Source organism: Arvicola amphibius, chromosome 7, assembly GCF_903992535.2.
Source record: "Arvicola amphibius chromosome 7, mArvAmp1.2, whole genome shotgun sequence".
In the NCBI taxonomy this organism is placed as follows: domain Eukaryota; kingdom Metazoa; phylum Chordata; class Mammalia; order Rodentia; family Cricetidae; genus Arvicola; species Arvicola amphibius.
Window position 1 is genome coordinate 59,335,952 of NC_052053.1, and position 22,632 is coordinate 59,358,583.

General features: G+C 39.7%; 1 protein-coding gene across 1 annotated transcript in view; it reads left to right on the top strand.

Moving 5' to 3' along the window:
- Itgb8 (integrin subunit beta 8) overlaps positions 1-22,632 on the top strand; it is a 96,226-nt gene that overhangs the window by 22,203 nt on the left and 51,391 nt on the right. The window contains exons 2-3 of the mRNA XM_038337934.1: positions 15,447-15,532; positions 22,171-22,345. Of these exons, the coding sequence (XP_038193862.1) occupies positions 15,447-15,532; positions 22,171-22,345 (261 nt within the window). The remainder of the gene's footprint in view (positions 1-15,446; positions 15,533-22,170; positions 22,346-22,632) is intronic.

Consider the following 22,632-nt stretch of genomic DNA (forward strand, 5'->3'; position numbering starts at 1 on the left):
AAATATGAAAATAGCCAGACATAAGAAGAGAAGTTGTCAGAAGGGGAAAGGCAGTAGAGTAATGCTCATTGTTGAAGGCACAGAACAATCAATCATCACTGAATATCAGTTGTTAAATGTAATCAGGAAATAGCCACTTGCCTTTGAATGAACCATTCACTGAGCAGACAGAGGAGGTGATCTTGTATGGGAAAGCTTGTCCTACAGGTAGAGAATACAAGGAATACAAGAAGGAAGACAAGGTGGGGGCAGGAAAGGCAAGCCACACCCATGTTCTCTGCCATATAAAGGTAGGTGCAGGGAAGGCAAGCCACACCCATGTTCTCTTCCATATAAAGGTGGGGGCAGGGAAGGCGAGCCACACCCATGGTCTCTGCCATATAAAGGATACAATACAGTCATGTCTTGGTGGGAAGACTTAGAAAAAAAAGTGTAAGTTTAAGAAGAAAGAATCACAAATGGCAAGTTTAAAAAGAAGCTCTAATGGAAATTAACCAGTCATGAACAAAAGCCAGGTGCAGGAGCCAGGTACAAGAGCAAGAACTGTGGAGGGGCTGCCTAACAACTCATGACTATCACCAGCAGCTCTGGAGCAATGCCAGACACTAAGAATCAAGCTGTTGCTTGATTCCTCACATGCTGGTGTTGGCCTGTTCTGTCCACTTTCAACTCCATGCTTTAACATCCTTGGCTTAGCGGGCAGCTTTCTGTTCTATCTTCTGGCTTATCTTGAATGTTTCCTTTATTCAACTTCTCTTTGGTTTTAAAATATCCCCATCAAATGGACCTAAGAAACCAGTGGGTATAGTTATCATAATATCTAACAAAATAGACTTCAAGCTAAAATCAGTCCAAAGAGACAAAGAAGGCCATTTCATATTAGTCACAGGAAAAATCCATCAAAAATCTAAGAACCATTCCATGTTTACTGGGCAGTGCTCTTAGAACCTAAGAGGGTTCCTACCCTATCACAGTCAGCTTCTTCAGGGAGTCCTAATGGCTCTGTCTATGGTGGCAGGGCAAGGCCTGTAAGTACTTGAGCAAAGTGATGAACATACTGTCAAATTTAGAATGTGTTTCTGTAATGAGGACAGTGGGACTTGGCACAATCTAGTACTTGTATGATGATGGCACTGGGGCCTAGTGCAGTCTTGTATGTATGTAATAATGAACACGGGGCCTGGTGCTGTCTGCTATGTCAGAACTGATCAATTAGGAAGGACTGATAAGAAGTGTTGGGAGATGGTGCTGGGACATAATCCTGCAAGAATAATATTAAAACCCTGTTGGGAAACTTTTCCAGGGAATAATGAACTTTGGGAAAACTGAATTATAATGAAGGGAAAGTAACATGTAAGAAATACAGAGCAAAAATTTCAAAGAATTTCAAGGCAAAGAATTACAACAGCTCATTACTTAACATTAATATTAACTTCTCTGAATATACCAACTCCATTGTAATATGCATGTATTTCAAATTGTGGCCAATGAAATTGGATAAATACTGATTTTTTAAAAGTTTAAGACAATTTAGTTATTATAGAAGAGTATATGTCTACATGTCTATTGTACAAGATACACTTCATCTGATTGTAACAGGATTTTCTGTTGTATGGCCATGTAAATAAAATGAACTTTAGAAAAGACAAAAACACATCTGGAACTATCATTAGTGTTGAGTATAGAAAAGAATTTAATATATAGAATAAAATATATGATATATTATTAACATGGAGTTCAAACTGCATTAGTATACTGTGAGTAGTAACAATATTAACTAATAAAGAACCTCTAGACTGATATCAATGTCCTGCCTATTTCTTAACAAGTTGAGATGCTAATGTAGTGATCTGAATGAGAATGGTTCCTATAGGCTCACATGTTTAAATTCTTTTTTTTTTTTTTTGGTTTTTCGAGACAGGGTTTCTCTGCAGCTTTTTTAGAGCCTGTCCTGGAACTAGCTCTTGTAGACCAGGCTGGCCTCGAACTCACAGAGATCCGCCTGCCTCTGCCTCCCGAGTGCTGGGATTAAAGGCGTGCGCCACCACCGCCTGGCTACATGTTTAAATTCTTGATTTCAGTTAGTGGAACTGTTTAGGAAGGATTAGGAGGTATAACCTTAATGGAATGTATCTTAGGGTTTCTATTGCTGTGAAGGGAGAAGAAAACATTTAACTGGGAATGGATCAGTTTCAGAGGCTTAGTCCACCATCTTCATGGTGGTCTCAGGCAGACATGATACTGGAGAAGGAGGTGAGATTGCTGACTCTTGATCCACAGGAAAAAGGAGATGAACTGTGTCACTGGGCATAGCTTGAGCATAGGAGATCTCACAACCCACCTCCACAGTGAAACACTTACTGCAACAAGTCCACAGCTCCTAATAGTACCAATCCCTATGGGTCAAGCATTCAAACACAGGAGTCTATGGGGATTATACCTATTCAAACTCCACAGAGAGGCTGTGGCCTTTTGGAATAGGTGTGTCACTCAGTCTTCCAAAGCTCTCATCAGGCTGACCACAGATTAACCCTTTAAAACTGTAAACAAGTTCCAAGATAAATGCTATAAAATTATCCTTGGTCATGGTATATTTCACCAATCTCAACTGATATGAAGGGCATTCGAATAATTTACCTCTTAATTTGAACTGAAGAAGGTATACAAATTAACCAAATGCCATATAGGCTTTAAAAAACCTAAGTTGGTCACCAAGGGAGCTGAATCCAAAACTGTTTATAAAGTGCCATTAGTTTACTTTTTAAAAGCTATATCATGTAATTTCATGTTTTTCTGTAAACTGTTAGGAGAAAAAATACTTTTTACTCTGCTCTGGTTGTTCTCTTCACAAATAATATTCTAATTTACAATGTTAACTGTAAATTTTATTAATAGAACATTTAGCATGTGAGAGCGTGGGTTCTGACAGGTCTGTGGAGGCAGTGCTGTGTCAACATGCAGTCCTCCCACTATCTGCAAGGGCTGCTGCTCCCTTCCAACAATATTAAAACAGGAAGCTCAGTGTGAATGCTCACCCAACATTATGTGCAGGTGTTGTAGTTGAAACAAGAGGATTTTGTTGGCTTTCAAATAAATCTTGCTTGTTAGAAACTGTGTCTTAAACAGCCCCATAGGCTAAGAGACCTGTATAGCTAGATGCACGGTCTTTACTGCTCTTGTCCTATTAACTCATAGCCTGTGACGTGGGAAGTAGCAAACCTCATCTGCCAGCAAGCAGAACCACATCGGAGTTCAGTAACAGCTAAAGTCAGAGGAGGGATGGTGACACAAGACCAACCCTGGTCTCTTTCCTGGTCCAGATTTGGCTACAAGGGCAGAACTGGAAGTTAGCAAGTGAAAGGCCACTGTGAACAGCACTTTATGCTTCTGCCTAATTAGTAAGCTGCTCAGAGAATCTTCTGGCAAGAGGCTGGGGAAACAGTTGAAAAGAAAATCCTGCCCTCCCCTACACTGAGCACTGGCCGGCAGACCTGATTCCTGCCTCTGCAGGAGGCTCAGGCCAAATCTTTCAAGATAAACCTCAAAGTTACCTTGGGCATAGAAAGAAAATGAATCTTGCAAAGGGGTGAAACATTTAGGGGGTTCTTTGACACTGTGAACACTAAACACTGCTGTGTTAGAGAGGGATAATGAGCCAACCTTAGGGCAGGAGACAGCAGAAGCAGGGATAGATTGCTTGTGCTTAAGTCATGGCTGTGGGTACACAGGGTTACTGGGTCACCACTTAAGGACTACATTAGTAACTTTAATACCCAGGAGCTTTCAGTGCTACATTGGGCAAATTGTCTTTCTGTTGTTCTCAACTACATGTGGGACAGTCTTCACCAGGAAGTGCTCTGTAGTCACCACTGCCCACAATGCCTGTCCCCAGGCATACTAGCTAGATGACTTTGGATGGACACTTAATTTCTCTAGACTTGAGTTTACCATCCAAAACAGAGGGACAATAGTGCTGCCCTCAAAGGATTTTTATGCTAGCAGTGAGACTCAATACAGGGCCCACCATGGGGTAATTGCGGGATGAGTCATTACTGTTTCATTTCCCATAATTGTATCTGATGATGAATATAGATTTGAGCTTTCGAGTGGCAGTATCCAGAACTGTGAAATGCAGTATGAAGAAAGCCAATTTCTAACTGGGCTTCATCCACATAGGCTTTTAATCATGTGCTCATTTATTTTACTTAAAACTAAATTCCTAGACTGAGAAAGGGAGGCATGACTGCATAAGCATGAAGACCGGAGCTCAGATCCTCAGAAGTCACAAAACGTCACGAATGGGAATGTGTGTCCATTATCTCACTGTGCTGGTGGCAAGAGACAAGAAAATGCCCAGAAGTTCACTAGCATTTAGCTTTAGTGAGTATTGGCTGTGGTGAACAAGAGATTTTTAAAAAACCATGCAGGTAGGAGTCATCATACACAGAGACAGACAAACACACAAAGTTTTCAGAAAAGAAACTGAATTCCTTACCATTTAGGTGTTGCCCTGTGGTTTTAGTCATGTACACACCTGCAATATGACTCCAGGTCAAGATTCCATGCAGACAAGGCATTCCTCTTACCAGAGGGCATTTTTCTTTTGCCTCTTTGACTAAGTCATTTTTCTGGCATGAAAAACAGTATGTTTGGCATTTTGGTTTTGTTTGTTTTGTTTTATTTTTAAGTAGGAGAATGGAAATTCGTACGTACCGAGAATTGGAAAGGAAAATAGGAAGAGCCTCTGGACTCATTTGATGCAGTATGTTAAGTTCAAAACTTGTATGGTGAAAAGTTGGTGCATATCTGGCTTTTCTAGAAAGGGGGTGTGCCTCATTAACAGGATAGCTGGAATGTATGGAAAGGTTCCAGTGAAAACAAGACGCAAAGCACATGCCTTTCCAAGTCAGACAAATACAGCCTTAACGAGAATTTACCTCAGAGGGGCCTCTGGAACCTTCCTTGAGTCCTGAGCTGTTGATGGTTTGGGAAGTTCGGGGGCTTTGGTGGAAAGGAGATGAGTGGCTTTGACCCCACCTTTCCAGAGTTCATCTCACTTTCCTACCAGGTGAGTGTCTGAAGACACACTAACTTGTCAGAGGAACAACCAAATTGGATCCTGTCTGGAGCTACTCTTGCTGTTTGTTGAGTGACAACTTGGCCTACTCAGGAAATTTCATGGCCTAGGGATAAACAGGAACAGCAATCATCAAGCAAACAAATATTTGTTTTGTGTGCTCATCTGCTTCACACATCAAAAAATATATATCAAGGAGTACATGGAATGTGACCTAAACATAATCTACTTTTAATCTGATTTCTGCATTTACCCGGCCTTCAATCCCCACTCCAGGACAGCCCATGAGGAGAGGGGGATGTTGTAATCTTCTGGCCTGGTCTGTTACCTGGATACCCTATTTCTTTAAGAGACAAGCTCTTCCCACTCCCAATCTCCCCCCTCCTCACTTCCACCAAGGCAAGTCTATCTTCTACCTCCTCTCCAGACATCTCTCCCTCCCTCTCCCCCCTCTCTTTCTGCCTTTCTTCAGGAGAGGTAGCTTCTGCCTCTCTCTCTTCTCTCTGCCTTTCCCCCTTCTTTCCCCTTCTCCCCTTCCCTCTTTTCTTTTCCCTCCATAAGCCAGTAAATAAACTCTATACACAAACTCTCATTCTGCATGGTGTATCTGTCTCCTTCCCCTCCCCTAGGCCTCAGGCTACCTGCCAGAGGACCCACTGAAGCCTTCAGTGACCCCTCCACCACTGCTCCTAGGACCAGTCCCCCACTACCTCTTTATAAGTGATTTAGGAGGGGTCCTTTATCATCGACAGCTGGGGGAATAGACATTCACACATCTTTCAACTACTATCTAATTGTTTTGTTATTGTTACTTCTGAGTACTCACCACTGAAACAGCATTTAAAACCAGTGGTTCTCAATCTTCCTAATGCTACAACCTTTAATACAGTTCCTCATGTTGTGGTGACCCCCAACCATAAAATTATTTTTACTGCTACTTCATACCTATAATTTTGTTACTGAGTCATGTGTCAGTTACTAAGATCACCAGAAATATGTGTTTTCCAAAAGTTGTGACCCATGGGTTGAAAACTGCTAATTAAGACTGATCTTGACCTTCAGCCTCCCTAGGAAGTTCCAGATTATAGCAATGACATAACTGTAATTGTAATTAATTATACCAGTGCCATGTTCAATGTAAAAAGTGACTGAAGATGAAGCATAAATTACAGTCACCCAATGGGTGTACCAGTTAGAGCCTTTCAAGCTGATTATTATGTATAAAAATAAATTAAAATGAAAATTTCTGCTATGTGATCATCCCCTCTGAACAGGCCTTTGGTGACCATCAGTTTTAACACAAATGAAGGTTACTTGTAGCTACATACTGGCTCTTCTTGTAAACTGGCATTCAGACTTATGTCATCCTAGCCCAATGCAACTGCCTCACTCTGCACTGCCTCATGATCAGTGGTGAGAATGCGCAATGTCACTGCAACATTCAGGAACCTGCCCAGAGGTGAAATGGCCTTCGCCACTTTGCTTGTCTAATATCATCACATGAAATATTTTCTAAATAATGAGGAGGTTGAGTCTTGTCACTGAAGCATAAGGTAACATACACCCCAAAGTTCTGTTCGAACACTCCTAAAAAATTTCTGAGGGATTAGTCCAACGTAGGAAGGAACAGTGATCAAAGACCACAAATGGATTTAATGATTTTGCATCTGATGAGAGGAAGTAAAAAGTGCAATTTTAGTTGGATCATCTCATCATAGAGTCAGAGTTCTTTGGAAACAAATTTAATTTTCAAAATAAATTATACTTTAAATGGCTTTCAAAATAAAAGTTGTATTTTCAAAATAAATAATGTCACTAGGATATGTTTGTTTTCATGAATTTGGAGATTTGTGCTTTATCCAGATGTGGATCTAGAAGCAAACACAGTTATGCTGCCTTTTAAAATAAATACATTTGGGAAATGAGAGCTATTTTAAAATGTAAATATTCAAGAGCTATTGTAAACCCTAGGAATTGAATTTCCAAATTAAGCTTAACATAGAATTATGTTTCCTCATTATGCATTTACTGAGTGTGACCCAGGTACTGGACTCCTATATTAGGGATATAAAGAAAATACATTATAGGCATGCAAGAGAGCTCAGAGGGTCAGAGCACTTGCCACAGCCTGAGTCGGGTCACTGGAAAGCACAGAAAGGTAGGAGAGAACCAACTCTATAGAGTTGTCCTCACACCTCAATGCTCACCATGACGTGTGCAGTGACATACACACAGAACACACATAAATACAAAATACTAATATAATAAATTAATTAATCTTTAAAAAGAAACAAAATATGTTTAACAGGTTTAGTCATCTTCTCCAAGGGAAAGCAAACAAAATATGGGGGAAAATCTTCAATGTGGTGAGAAAGGTTTCACAGTTCTTTTTAAACCATATCCTTAAACTGGAGACAGACAAGGGGCATGTCAACTGGGGTGTGGCTTCAGGGTTGAGGCGTCTAGCAGTGACCTTGACAATAAGCACCAGGCAAAAGTTAATTGCAGGGCCTTATGTTCCTCAGGATGGAATGACTGGAGACCCTTGTTTAACTAAATGCCTGACCTTGGGGAAAGGACTTGTGGGAAGCATTTACACTAAGGTTTCTTAGTCTTACTACAGGACCTGTTCCCAGAACCCTGAAAGGGAAAGTCATGACTTCATACTCTTTTCTCAGAATACCATACCATTCTGATAGTTTTATATTGATTAACTGAACCCTTGCCTTTAATGGCCTCAGTCTCTGCATCAGAATCGTAGGCATTTCATCCTTGTGTCTGTTATGTACAGATCCACGAAGTCTCCCAAAAAACAATGAGGAGACCGAGTCTTGTATGTAAAAGCAAAGAGCCTTTATTCTATATAAGTTTGCAAACTTGGTCTCTGCGCATGTCCAACATATTGGAATAATCAGAGCCCAGAGCTCAGTTAGAGTTCGGTTTCTATAGTAGTAAATATGGGGGTGAGGGATTTTTAAGGTTCAGGACCCCTGATTGGCTAATATTTGTCTAGGGGTGTCCTGGTGAATGTGTGCTATCTACAACGGTTGGAACGTTAGACTTTTCCTTTGAATGAATAGTTTGTTCTTGGGTGGTACTAGGGTAATCTCAGTTTGTGGTTTTTCCTGCAATCAGGTATTGCTTCAGAGTAAACTACTGAGACTTAGGATGGCAGAGTCCTACACTGGCAGGTGATAATACTTGGAAGTAAAGGACTTCCTTTGGGTGGTCTGTTTCTATTTAGCTTATCATGGCTGGCTCCTACAGAGTCAGTAAATTGTTACCATTCCTGTTCTTGGTGTAATTAGGAGGAATTACACAGTGAATTTCCTGGTTCCCATGGTGTCGGAGATTTTTTCCTTCAAAGAATTAATTATTTTGTTGAGGGAGACAACTGTTATACACATTTTTATCCTCTACTAAAAGCCCACCCCCCACAAGATTTCCCCGAGGGAAAGGCATTAACACTGAGGCTCATTAGAAATGAAATGAAAAGGTGCTGGAGAAGTGTGGTCTGCAATGTTGAAATGCTAGAAAGTTGTCAGAAAGCAATGGTCACCATGTGGTCCATGCCCCATCCCTGCCTCTTGACCTACAGGCCCTCTTCCACTGCATACTCAACAAAATAAACAAATACATGAATGGAAAACAAACAAAAAACTTGTACTTGAGGTTTTTTTTCTCTCTCCTTTACTAATTTTTTTTTTTTTCGAGACAGGGTTTCTCTGTAGCTTTGGAGCCTGTCCTGGAACTAGCTCTTGTAGACCAGGCTGGTCTCGAACTCACAGAGATCCGCCTGCCTCTGCCTCCCGAGTGCTGGGATTAAAGGCGTGCGCCACCGCCGCCCGGCTACTAATTTTTTTTAAACTTTCAGACAAAAATTTGTTAGTTAAACTAGCTGTGTTAGGATAGTAGTGACAGGGTTCCTAAAAGCAGTGAATTAGGTTTATCTATTCTCATCCTCAGATGCAGCTCTGAGTGTCACATACAGACAGACTCAGACACAAACGCACGGGCCCTTTCACTCTTAATCTAAGACAAGTTGCCTCCTCTGGACTGAAGATGTTGGTGGACACTTGAGACACCATATCAGTGTGGCAGAAAGAAAGAAGCAGAATGGGCAAGGGACAGAAAACTCCTTCTTGAGAATCTTTCACAAAAGAACCTTTAAGCAACTTTGGGATAATTCTCTGTCATCAGAACAATTCATTCAATCACCATCATTGCAAGAGAGGCTGGGAAATTCCAGTTCCTCTCAAAGTTCTTTAAAAATCCTGGGGATGGTAATTAAATAGGAAGAAGTAGGCTGCTAGCCTCAGTACTCAAACGGTTTATCACAAATTGGGGTAGAACACTGGGGACGTTGGTGGCACTCCACCTAGATTTCTTTCATCGGGCTTCTGTTTGAGTTCTGTTGTTTAAGGTTCAATAGCTGCTCTCTTCTCAGAAGAATAGCTCTCCTTCTGAGGAGCCATGTTTCAGTGTCATGGTCAAGCCATTGCAACTCAACTGTACGCAACACTGACCTGCCTACAACCTCTGCCTCTCTAATCTGAGTTTAAAGTTAGGTCTTGCTTCAATGTGGGACAGGATTGTGGTACTACTATGCCTTCCCTGACCATCTTTCTCAAAAAAAAAAAATCATTTGCTAGGAATCTCCATATTTCTTTTCTTCAACTACTACTAAGAATTAAACATTCTCATACCACTTTCTCTTCTTCTAAAACCCCTCCAAACCTCAAGAAGCAAGCCAAGAAGGCAAACATGAATACAATTTGCACTCTTAGTAAATGTATTTTGGTATGTGATTTTCTACAAACACACACACACACACAGAGATACACACAGACACAGACCACAGACGCAGATGAATTCTTTAGACAACACTCTAAAGGGTTTCCCTAAAAACATGCTTATCTTTGTTGCTTTGAGTTGAATGCTTATTTACTACAAGTTTGAAAGAAATTACACAGTGTGGTAGAGGATAACAAGAGGAATTTGCTAGCTGGTAACTATTTACTATATCTGTTAGAGACCAGTAGCTTTTGATTATAATGACTGAACTATAAGTACTGTTTTTTGTTTCTATTTGTATCTGAGATAGTAGTACATATTGCATCTCTGAATTAAAAAAGCTTCAGTAATCAGGTTCAGTGTCATCAGGGTAATTGTAATAAGACAGGATGAGATGAATATCAAGAAGACTCTGAAGTGCCCTGGAAAATTATATCTGGTTTGACTGTTATCAAAATACAATGTCTACTTTTATTTAAAGAAGTAGTTTTATGCAATTATTCAAGCATAGTTTGATTTGTATAATAAATAAAAGAAGGAAAGGGATAGTGCCTAGAAAAAAAATCCACTTTCTTACAAATTTTTCTATCTAGAAGTAATAGGAGAATCAAGTATTCCTAACTATCAGGGTCTACATATAATGCCTGTCAATCTTATTTTATAAGCCAGCTAATAACAATAGATATCATGTAAATCACATCAAAATATTATTGCACAGTTCTCACAGCAAGAAAAGAACATCAAAAGTCTTGTTTTGAGTCTTCACTTAGCCTGATCATTTGATTTGGGTAAAGCTTTAAGTCTAAACATCAAAGCATTTTTGTCTTCTTTGGTTGGGAAGGGTATTGTGGTATGCTTATTATATTTTGTTTGGGGTTCTTGTCATCTGTTTGAGTTTCCTAACTTCTACTGACTAATTAGTCTCAAAATAATTAGTAAGTGATAGCATCTAAACAGAGGACTGAGCTGAGCATCATGAACGTGTAATTTACTGGTCTGTCCTCTGTAACTGATAGATCTTATTATTCTATCTATGGATGGGCACAGACATCATCTCACATGTACCACAGTAAAAAAGTGAATGGAATGACTATGTTCTCAGAGAGCTTCTGTAATTTGGTCCCCAGCTGGGCCTGGCTTTTGCTCACAGTACTGCATTGGTACATGTTAAATATTTTTAACTTCCTTGTTCTTCATAATCATTTCAAACAACTAAGCTGAGTGCATTGACTTTTTATTTACTTATATTTCTATATTAGCTACAGCTTGAATTTTTGTCTTTTAACTCAAGAGACTTTCGTGTTAAGGACAGACAGCAAGGTACATTTACTACAGATTTAAAAACACACCCATCATCCTTTTCGGTAACCTAGAGCTAAACACATAAATGCACCTATATATAAAAGTGTATGTGTACACATGTCACTATGGATATTTCTATATGATTAGTAATGTCAATTATTATAACATTATTACAGGTGTCCTACTATGTGCATACTATGTGTGCATGCTTTTCCATACAGTATCATTGTAGAAACTTAGGTACTCATTAGAGGGAAGAAATGAAGTCCCAGTGATTTTAGGCACATGTTAGTAAGTAGAAGCTGCATGGAAATATTTTTTATTTTTCTTTTTGTTTTTTTTTTGTTGTTGTTGTTTTTTTTCCGAGACAGGGTATCTCTGCAGCTTTGGAGCCTGCCCTGGAACTAGCTCTTGTAGTCCAGGCTGGCCTTGAACTCACAAAGATCTGCCTGCCTTTGCTTCCTGAATGCTAGGATTAAAGGCGTGTGCCACCACTGCCCGGCTGCTGCATGGGAATTTGGTGTTTTCTTCCTGTAATCTTTTAACAATGCGGTCCCAACACATCGGCCCTTTCAGTCTCATAACACAATGTGAAAACTCATAGGTCAGGGAATAAAATTATTTAGAAAGATATAAGCCATTAAATCCTTTGATTTTTGTCACAGAAAAATGATACAGAGTACAAGACAACTAAAAAGGCACAAAAGTTGAATTTGGAATTGTGTGGTTCACAACACTGTCACCATACTTTCTGTGGTTTAAGAGTTAAGAGTACTTGTTTTTGTTTTTTTTGGTTTTTTTTTTTTTTTTTTTTTTTTTGAGACAGGGTTTCTCTGTAGCTTTGGAGCCTGTCCTAGAACTAGCTCTTGTAGACCAGGCTGGCCTCAAACTCACAGAGATCTGCCTGCCTTTGCCTCCTGAGGGCTGGGATTAAAGGTTTACACCACCACTGCCCAGGTAAAAGTACTTGTTATGATCAACATAAATTATCTTTCCTAGGAATGTGAGCCTAGAATATAAAGAGTAGTGTGTGTAAGGCAACAGCAGTAGACAAAAGACTGAGCAGGTAGACAGTGAAATCGCTGATGGTGAAAGAACTACTTAAGCCCACACTCTAATGAGGTGTCAGGGCAGGGCCCTGGGCTGCTAGGAAACCACCTCATTCTTGCATTAGGAATAAGAAAGCCAATGAGCCAAGCAGATTGAGAGGCTGATGACAGTTGCCAGAATCTACAAACAGAACTTGTGCATTGATGTGTGAGCCTTGTAAGGGTTTCTCCTCTCACAAAAAAAGTGTGTGTGTGTCTGTATGAGTGTGTGTGCATGTCAGATAGAAAGAGAATTTATTATGCTAAAAGTTCTTACACTAATTGTCCATTCAGTGACAACAATCGCCATAATTAACATGTTGTTAAAACGTTAGGCATTTTTCTAACTTGTATAATTTTCAACAAAGAACACTCTCTTAAAATTCAATCTGTCAAAGCATTTCTGTGAAGTGTAACCATGACACTATCCAGAAATAAAGTTTGACACTGTTCCCATGGAGTTGAGTTCCTCACCATCTCTCAGGTCTGGAACCATCATTCCTATCTCTTCTAAATCTACTTCTGGGCTCTTTCATTGTCTGTAGTTATGGAGAGTCTGAGCAATGTCAGCCCTGGAATCTGTGACGCATTGACAAAGTCCCCATCCATCTTTACTACATCTTTAGGTTTTTGAAGTTGGAGAATAGAGGTTGCCCCTAGAAATTTTTGTTTTAATAAGAGAATGCTAAGAAAACTTTTGCAGCTCTTCATGGCCACTCATTTGGATAGTCTAGTACATGGGCTGGAAGATGGCTGCTACTTTAAGACCAGTCTGGGCTATACAGTTCCAGGCAAGACAAAAAAGGAAAGAAAAAAATTGCTTTTAAATTTGCTGTGCTTCCTATATACTGTGGAAGTAGGAGCCTAACATAAGCTTTAACTTGGGAAAACTTAGGTTAGAATTGGACAAACGTAAGAGATAAAAATCAGAGCCCTAGGCTCTGCATCTGTCCTCCCAAGACTCTGCAATCTTGACTGGCAATACAAAGTTCTACCTGTTGAATCAGAGGTCTCTTCAAGTCTAATCTGAAATAGATGTCACTCCATGTTCCAGTAAGGTTAAAGCCAGCTCTGGTAAAGGTCAAGTCATGTCTGTACCATACTTATTTCTTATTGATATAATAGTATATCTGATATTAAATAATTTATAAGAAATTTGTTTCTCATAGCTCTGGAGACTGGCAAATCTACCATAAAGGGCAGACATTTTATGCCCAGTGATAGTCCTCTACCTTCACATGACAGAGATGGAAAAGGCAAAAGGAGGCAACAAAGAAAAACCTCTTTTATAAGGGCTATTTTCCCGCTCACAGGGGAGGAACCTCAGTCATGGTCATGTCTTCAAGGCCCAACCTCAAGTACTGCATTGGAGATGAATACATAAACTCAGACCACAGGAGTTTGCCAGGATGCCTGATTTCTAGACCAGTTTGGTTTCCTTTCTGGAAATAAAACTGAAAAGGTCACTCTGCCTTCTGAATATTTTAAGAATAAGGAAGTTATTTTTTCTTTTTACATTTTGCAGACTAAGCCAGATGGATGACTTGGAACAGGGAGTCTCCATATTTAGATGGCCAAGCTGGCTGGCTGGTAGTGAAGGGAGCCCAAAACATAAGTTGTTTTTAGTTTTTGAAATTCTAGACTAAATCTGGGAAGAACAATAAAGAATTCTCGGAATATCACACACACACACACACACACACACACACACACACACACACACACTAAAAGTTGCTCTAAAGCCAAAGCTGAAGGGTAGGAGGAACCACAGAGAGTAAATAATAGACCATGAAGACAGTGTTAGGGAAATGTGATTGAGGGAGGGGTACACACTAGCCTGGGACTCTGCTATAGTTAGTGCCTCTCTACTGCAGTTACCACCCTCGCTCTGCCCACTCCAACACCTGTACTATGACACACTCAAGTCAGAATTGTTTCACCCTGGATTCCAGAACATTTAGGAAACTTGAAAGAGAAAAGAAAAATTGCAGTGAGAGTTTGATGGACCATGTTCTTGTAAACTCTTATGTTCATGAGTGATTATGTCTATTGGTACACACATTTTAATGCTAAATGCACTTTTAAGGAGAGAACTACAGATTAAAATAAGTGAACTAAAATAACAAAGGGAAAACTGGAGAACAGTCTCTATGGAGCAATGATTAAAGAGCCCCATGCTTGCTGCTTCCCAATGCTCTAAAGTAGAGAGATGCTTACCATATTGTAACAATTGGTGAACTCTCCTGTGTTTGTTACATAATCTGCATATTCTCTCCAACCTGGAATATAAGTGACTTGTAGACTTCATGTCCACTTCGTTCACTGTGTGCCTATGAGGAAGGCAGGAGATACAGTATCTCCAGGGCCTGGAGGCCAACTCAGAATAAAGGATAAAATATAGGAAGACTGATCCACAAAAGACAAGAAAAAGAATGATACAGTCTCATTCTTTATTATATTAGAGTTGATGTGCCTATGTTTATATATGAACATTGTTATCCTTAAGAACTGAGTACATGGAGGAAGGAAGGCACAGCTATGTATTCAAATAGGGCCCAGCACAGGAATCAGTGGTCTTAACGTAATCCAGTTTGAAAAACCACATTGAATCAGCTAAAGGGACTCACTCACTCACTTTTACCACTCTGTGTCTACTGATCATGCCACAGTGTCCAGAACTGTATTACACGAAATAATCAATATCAGCGTAATCAGACCTTCTGCTGGAACAAATTTAAGGGCACAGCAAGATTATTTCTCAGAAATTTCCCTCACTGTGACTCAGCATGGCTTCACATGGTGATATGCTAATTTTTACAGGAAGACTATCAGAAGGAAAAGCACCTGCTTGGTTCAGAGATTATGATCTATGACTTCAGTAGCCTAAAACTTTAAAGGGCTCCTGGCAGTGCAGCATAACCTACAATAAAGCTAATGCCCCAGATATGACCAAGATCACATTTCTACCCTCTTTTCTCCTGACCTCAGAAAATTAAATGCTAGCTATCCAGGTGCCTGTTAATGGCAGTGAACATGTTAAAGATTCCTATAGAAACCATAAATTATCTGATGCCATCTGTTTTGAACAAACGATGACCTTATTTCACTTTTCCAACTGCATTTCAACTTGTATACAGTTTCACCTTGAAAGGAAGCCTAATGGTTGCTCTTAACTTGAATTTCAGAACACAATAGATGTGGCTCTTCAAACGTGGTCTCCTGTGCCAGGTGCCTCCAGCTGGGTCCAGAATGCGGATGGTGTGCTCAAGAGGTATGCCTTTCAGTTGGTTTTTGTTTGTTTGTTGTTCCTGCTACCTTTGAGTTTTTCTCATGCTTACCTTTCTCGCTAGCCTGGCTTCATCCCCCCCCCCCCAATATTCTGTACTTTAAAGATGCATCAAGAAGAAAGATAACCCTGAACAGCAGAAAAGTTTTATTCGTTTTTCTGTGGAAAAGCAGCGTAACTGGTTGAATATAAAATCAAGCATAACATTTTTATTAGAAAAAGTGTGGTAATTTTGACATGAAATGAAAACCATTTTATGTTTTCCATCTGTTCATAGAAAAAGTTGGCAAATACCTATATAACTTTTTATAGTACAGTAGACTTTGATCTAGGATTCTTGCTGCAACTCACAGCACAAATATACATACCAAAGTTTGATTGCTTTCTTAATACTTGCTTATAATCAAAAAACAGGATGATTGCTTGGTCCTTTTTAGTTGTTTTTATATGAAATAGTAGAAGTTAAGTGATTTCCTAACATTGTACGGCAATTTTTGTTTTTTTATGGAAAATGTGACACCTTTATTCTTACACTGGAACTGTTCCTAAAGTATTGTGTGTATTTAATGTTTTGTTAAAAGTTAATGTTTTTCATTCTGTGTGGAGAAACAAATTCAAACAAAATGTATAGTAAAAATAATAATGACTTCTTGTTTGACTCTAAAGTAGTTTTTTGAAGTTTTAAAATTAATAATCTTAACTCAGGGGTACCTACATATAATGTTTTCCGAAGGTGTCATCTGCTAAATTGGAATCTCTTTGTGAAATTGCCTGGGTATTTACTTAGGCAACTCCTGGGAATTGCAACCAACAAGCCTTCAGAGACTTCTGTCTGACATGGACATGAATCTCTAGTTTTACTTCCTCTAATTTAGCTCAATAATTAAACTCCCATCATACTGTTACCCCATCTTCTTACTCCCCCTTGTCATGCATGAAGCAGGAAGACAAAAACAGTTGAAAAGTAGCAAGGCTGATGGGTATCGCTCTCTGCTACAACAAATCAGGACACAAGCACAGACAGGATTCAAGTACAGGAGCCATAATCTGAAATTACACTTCTGCTGACAGTCTCATGTTCTCCTGGGTGTTCTGAGCCAACATGGGAAAAATCAGATGTCACTGCTTAACAAGGAAGTATTTTGTCACAACTCAAGTCAGACAATGACACAAAAAAGATTTCAGACTTCCTAGTTCAAGCTCTATCATCTAAAGACTAGACAGACTTCTTACCATTCTCTCAACGATCCTTTCCTCACTCATCTCTACAGTCTTGAATGTGGAGCTGAGTGTAGGGTTCTCTCTCAGGAATGTTTTGTGGCCTGGTGTTCCTGATCAATTCTAGGCCCTGCTGTTTGTGCCAAGCCAACTTCAGCTGCTGAGAGCTTCAGTTGGAGCTGTGGGTGAAGCTTTCAGAAATATGCTTCAAAGCCTAGTTGTCAGTCAAGTGTGACATTGGGTCCCAGAGATCACACTTCCTCACAGCTGTGATTGGCACAAAAGTGGAGAAAAATGGCAACTCTGAAAACCCATCTGTCTGGTCACAGCAGCAGGGGTTTCGGGGTGTGCCACGGGATGAGAATTCAGAAGGAAGAAAGTCACTGCAGAGGAGGTGCTGAAGGGACAGAGGAAACCTGTGTCAACTGCTGAACTTGCAAACAGGGACCGTGGGGAAATACTGAAAATTTGCAAGGTTATTCTTGTCTACAAACTGCAGTGTAAGGTAGTATGTATAGATTAGAAAGATCAGGTTCTGCAGAAACACCATGTTGCATTTAAACCTAGTTCCAACAGTTTCTAACTATAAACTGTGTAACGTATGTGCACTGTGGAAACAGCTAAGTAAACTATGCTGCTTCATCCCTTTAAATCACTTCTGGACCTCTACAATGGCAATGCTGATTGTGTCCACTCCACATTTTAACCAATGTATAATGAAGTAAGATATTATGTGATCTTTTACTCTTTTGGCTTTTGGTGGGGGTGGGGGGCTCGCCATCCTGTTCCCAGGTAAACCACAGATGGAGGCTTATTCTTAGTTATAAACGCCTTAGCTTGACTCGTAGCTAGCCAGCCAGATTTTCTTAAATCAACCCATCCACCTTTTGCCTCTGGGCTTTTATCTTTCCTAACTTCAGTATACCTTTAGAAACTTCTGTATACCTTTCTTCATGGCTTGCTGTGTAGCTGGTAGCTGGCCCCTGACATCCCCACTTTTTTTGTTCTCTTGCTCCTCTTTCTGCTTGTTTCTCCTTCTGTTTATCCTCTCTCCCTGCCAGCCCCACCTATCCTTGCTCCTGTCTTGCTATTGGCCATTCATCTTTTCATTAGGATGATCAGGTGTTTTAGACAGGCAGGCACAGTAGCACAGCTTCACAGAGTTAAACTAAGGCAGCATAAACAAAAGTAACATACCTGAAAGTAATATTCCCCAACACAGCATAGGAAATTGCTTGAGATATAGAAGTGGTGACTAGGGATGCTTTCCTTGTATTTATGAAGGTGGGACTGCCTAGGGAGATGGCTCAATGGGGAAAGCACATGATTTCAGTTAGGACCCTCATGACCCATATTAAAGCTAGGTGTGGTGGCATGCATATGAAACCCATACTAGGAGGTGAAGACAGGCATATTCCTAGGACTTGATGGCAAGATAGTCTAGTTGAAATGGCAGATACCAGATTCAGTAAAAAGGAGCATATCTCAAAAACTAAAGTGGAGAGGTAATGGGAAAAGACATCGAAACCTCATCTTGCCCACATGTACTTGTGTGGGCAAGCAAAGCTGCATACACATGCATATTCCACATGCACAAACAAAAATAATAATAAAATGAGGTAAAAAAAACCAGTCTCTGAGGGTACAGTCTTTGCCATTGTCCGCTAAGAGAATGAACAGGCAGTCCCTGTAGGCTGGTCCCATATCATCAAGAGGTAAGATCGCCCATCTGTAGACACAGATACCCTGATTTCTCAGTCATAAACAATGGGCGGAAAGAGAAAGAAAAAAGGTATTTCCTTATCATGATAAGGGAAGAAAAATACCTTAACAAACCTGGCTTGTATAATTTTCAAAGCTGGTCAAAATACTGCCTTCTGCAAGGCTCTGGGAACACTCCAGAAGAAAAAGATGTAAGAGCTGGAAGGGAAGCCTGAGGAATGCTGCCTACTGGGAATGGCAAAGCCATTGCGCTCTGAAACTCAACAGCACAGGCCACCTGCACTGGCAACAACTGATGATGGATGGGGTCCTTCCCTCCCTACCAAAATATTAGCAACTGAAAGATCACGGAAGTGGAGTCATTGTCTTTAGTTGTGAACTGAACGGTGAGCCCCCTAGGCTTTAGCAGATAATTCAAACTCCAGTTCACAAAGACAGCCCTGAGTAAACAGTAGATGACAATATAAAATAAAACAAAACAGAGTTGAATGTGGGACAAAGCTTCATAAGGAAGAGGAGGCATTACTGGTTGAGAGAAAGAAATGGGCAATAATAGTAATCAGAAAGTATTATGTGCATGTATGAAACTGTCAAAATATTAATAAAAATCCTGTATCAAAAGTCACTATGAATGTAGACACTATATACTCAATATGCTTGCGTTTTTAAATGGCATTTTAATCTGTCATTCCACAATCTGTTTTCCCTTCCTTCCATGATTAATAAAACTATTAGAAAAATAATTGAGATAGAAAGGACTTTATTAATATCACCTAGTTAACACTCATGTTTCTAATTAACATCCTTAAGAGCCACATTGTTTTAACAATTGTCTTCTGCCTTGGCTGACACAACATAGTGTCACAGTGTGGACCTGACATAAGAGTACAGTTGTCAGAGGATAGAGTGTGAAGTGCGCTTGCTGTCTGGAGGGAGATGATAAGACCCTTCCATCTATAAACAGATTGCTAGTTCTGAAGGACCAAAGGACTCAGACATTAGTAGGGGAATCTACTTTGTTTCTATTTCCAGAATATTCTGCTCATGCACAGAAGAGGCAGCTGGTAAAAGGCAGTGACGTCAGCCTGAGACTCTCATTCTTTTTTTTTTTTTTTTTTTTTTTTTTTGGTTTTTTGAGACAGGGTTTCTCTGTGGCTTTGGAGCCTATCTTGGAACTAGCTCTTGTAGACCAGGCTGGCCTCGAACTCACAGAGATCCGTCTGCCTCTGCCTCCCGAGTGCTGGGATTAAAGGCGTGCACCACCAGAGACTCTCATTCTTAACATATCTTAGCTACAAAAGTGTGGAGTCTGATTTCCCCAGTATTTTTCTTGAAGAAAAAGTAAAACATGGGGGTTAGAAGAAATCAAATGACATAATCTGCCAAGAAATTAAAAGGGTGTGGATTCAAATTGCTTTTCATTCAAATGGAAAGTAAGCCACAATGGGCAAGAGCCTTTCTTCTCTTTTCAAGCCTAATTTGCCAATTGGCAATGCTTTTCTGACTTAGTGCTTATAGTGAGCTAAAACAGCCTTTCTGATTCAGACATTGCAAAATAATTGAGAAGATTTTGCTATTTTAGCAAAACTATTTGACATTTAAAGATCACACAGCATATAGCTTGATGTATACTTATAGGAAAGTAGCTGCCCTTTCTTTTTCCATTCTGTAAAGCAGAGTTCAGAAACTCTAGTAGGCTGAGACGGTAGATTAGAGCTGTCTATACTCTTATTTCCATCGCATAATCTGAAATCTTGTGGATTTTATATCCAAAAAACACATATGGCCCTTCACATGTAATGTGAGCTGGGAAGGCAATAAGTACCAAGCCTCTCCCTGTCCCCTGGATGGTAGAAACAGAGTTCTCCACTAACATAGCACATAGTTCTCCACTAACACATGCTATGGCAGTTACTGGCTACCATTTTCTGAAGATCTCCAAGCAGTTTATTAACTACATCTGGCTGATAGCTGTAGGTGTTACCAGCTGATATGATAAATTTAGATATCAGTAAAGGCTCTGACTTTTAAACTTCTGTTTAAAATCCAGGTGAATGTCAAATGCTAGGCAATTTTAAATGTCTGTTTCCAAGATGTCACTTAGCAAATACCCGGAAAGTTCAATTAGAAAGAAAGGCACATTGCCTTTTTTCCTTTTCATTGTGTTAGGATCACCGGTCAGAGCCATACATTAATTAGGGATAAACACTGTGAAGACCAGACAGGAAAGCACTGTCACCTGCAGCCACACAGTCTCTGCAGCACATTCTCCTTGCCTTGTTCTATTGCCATCTTCTAAAAATGGGACATTGTGATATACAAACCACATAAAAACAGACAAAATGTCACATTTGTCCTATGACTTTAATTTTCCAAGTTTTGCTCTAAATTGACAAAGAACAAAATTGATTTTGAATGTTTTATATTGCCCGCTTTGACTCTACCTAATCATTTCCTGATGCTGGCGATCTCGTTCTTCATAATTAATGACCTCACGCTCAGCATGCCATTTAAACTTTATAATTTGCTTTCTCATACCTAAGATTTACTCTTGTCCCTAAGATTTACTCCCATAACATTTATATTTTCCTGCTTCACGTCTAAATTCCCCCATGGTCTGTTGATTTCAGTAGTGAAGACTCTAGCCTTGATCTGTATTCTGAACACTTTGAAAACTGTAATCCTGCACTCAGCAGTCTTTCACCAAATGATTAATTAAGTAGACATCAGAGTCTCTGAATCATATGAATTAAAGGCAAAATGACTGAATGCTGAACCAAAATAGCCCTGCCAGGAAGATTGCTGAGCAAATATTTAACTCACATGCAACTATTTCAAATAATCTACACCAATACTGTCCATATTAAAGTGTTTCCAGACTTTTAATGTAATACCTGATCATTTGAAATATAGAAGTATCATTTTTTTTTGCTCTCAGCCATAACAAATTAACTTTTAATCATATTCCATTAATCCTAAGCATCTGGGATGACTTTTAAACAACTAGCTACCTTTTTCTGCTGAATGGGAAGGGTTTAGTTTCAGACACCAAGTCAGAAGAGTCTGAACTAGAGTCTTCTAACACTGTGTCACCACAAGCATCTTCCTTGGTTTCTCCAGTTCTTCAAAGGCTGATTTGTATATGGGAAGTTGTAGAGGCCGTTGGTCTGAGAGCTAGAATTCCGGCTCCTTCCTATTTAAGCTGTCAGCACTGTCAGGCATGTGATTTTGAGGAATTATCTCATCTCCTGAGCACAACAGCACAACACACGGGAGACATGCCAGCTGTTGTCCTTGAAACATGAGGCATGACATGTGGAAACAATAAATTGTCTCCTTTGATGAATTCTTTCTTAGGTCTGCCTTTCCAAAATCAAATGTTTAGAAAGAATGAAAGTGGTGTACTATTACAGTGTTCAGTCAACAACAATTAAAGTGCTTGATTAACTTCTCCACATTATTAAATTGTTTTCTTATTTTTTTAAATGAAATGTAGAGGTGAACCTTTTATTCCTGACAAATTTGCCCATACCTTTATTAGGAGAATGCCGGTAATTTATGCAGTGACCTAATATGTTCCACAGAGGAAATGTCTCCTCGTAATATTTGTAATATACAGGTTTCTTAAGTTGTTACTGTGATGATTTGCTAAAAACATTAGTGATTTCCCTTTCTTTAAACAGGACTTTGTTTCAGGTGGATCAAGAAGTGAACGGTGTGATACTGTTTCCAATTTGATAAGCAAAGGCTGTCCAGTTGATTCGGTAGAATCCCTGGCTGTGCCTGTGGCTACACCAAGTGAGAAGGAAATCAATACCCAAGTGACACCAGGAGAAGTCTCAATCCAGCTGCACCCAGGTTTGGTGGTTTTCAAAGGAACCTGTGATGACTGTTAATTTGCAGTGACAGCTCATAGTGACTTGCTCACAGTTAATATGTTGCAGCAGAAAACATTGTAGTTGAAATCTCAGTGAGTTCAGATGAAGGGACGACGGTTCTAGTTCCTGTCATGTTTGTAGCTAAGCTGTGTGGCCTGGGCCACACTATAAGCCTTACTACATCCTGTTATCACTCTGCTCTGATTGTGCAGGCCAGTCACACTGGGATGTAATTGTGTTCTGGTTTTTTGTTTGTTTGTTTGTTTG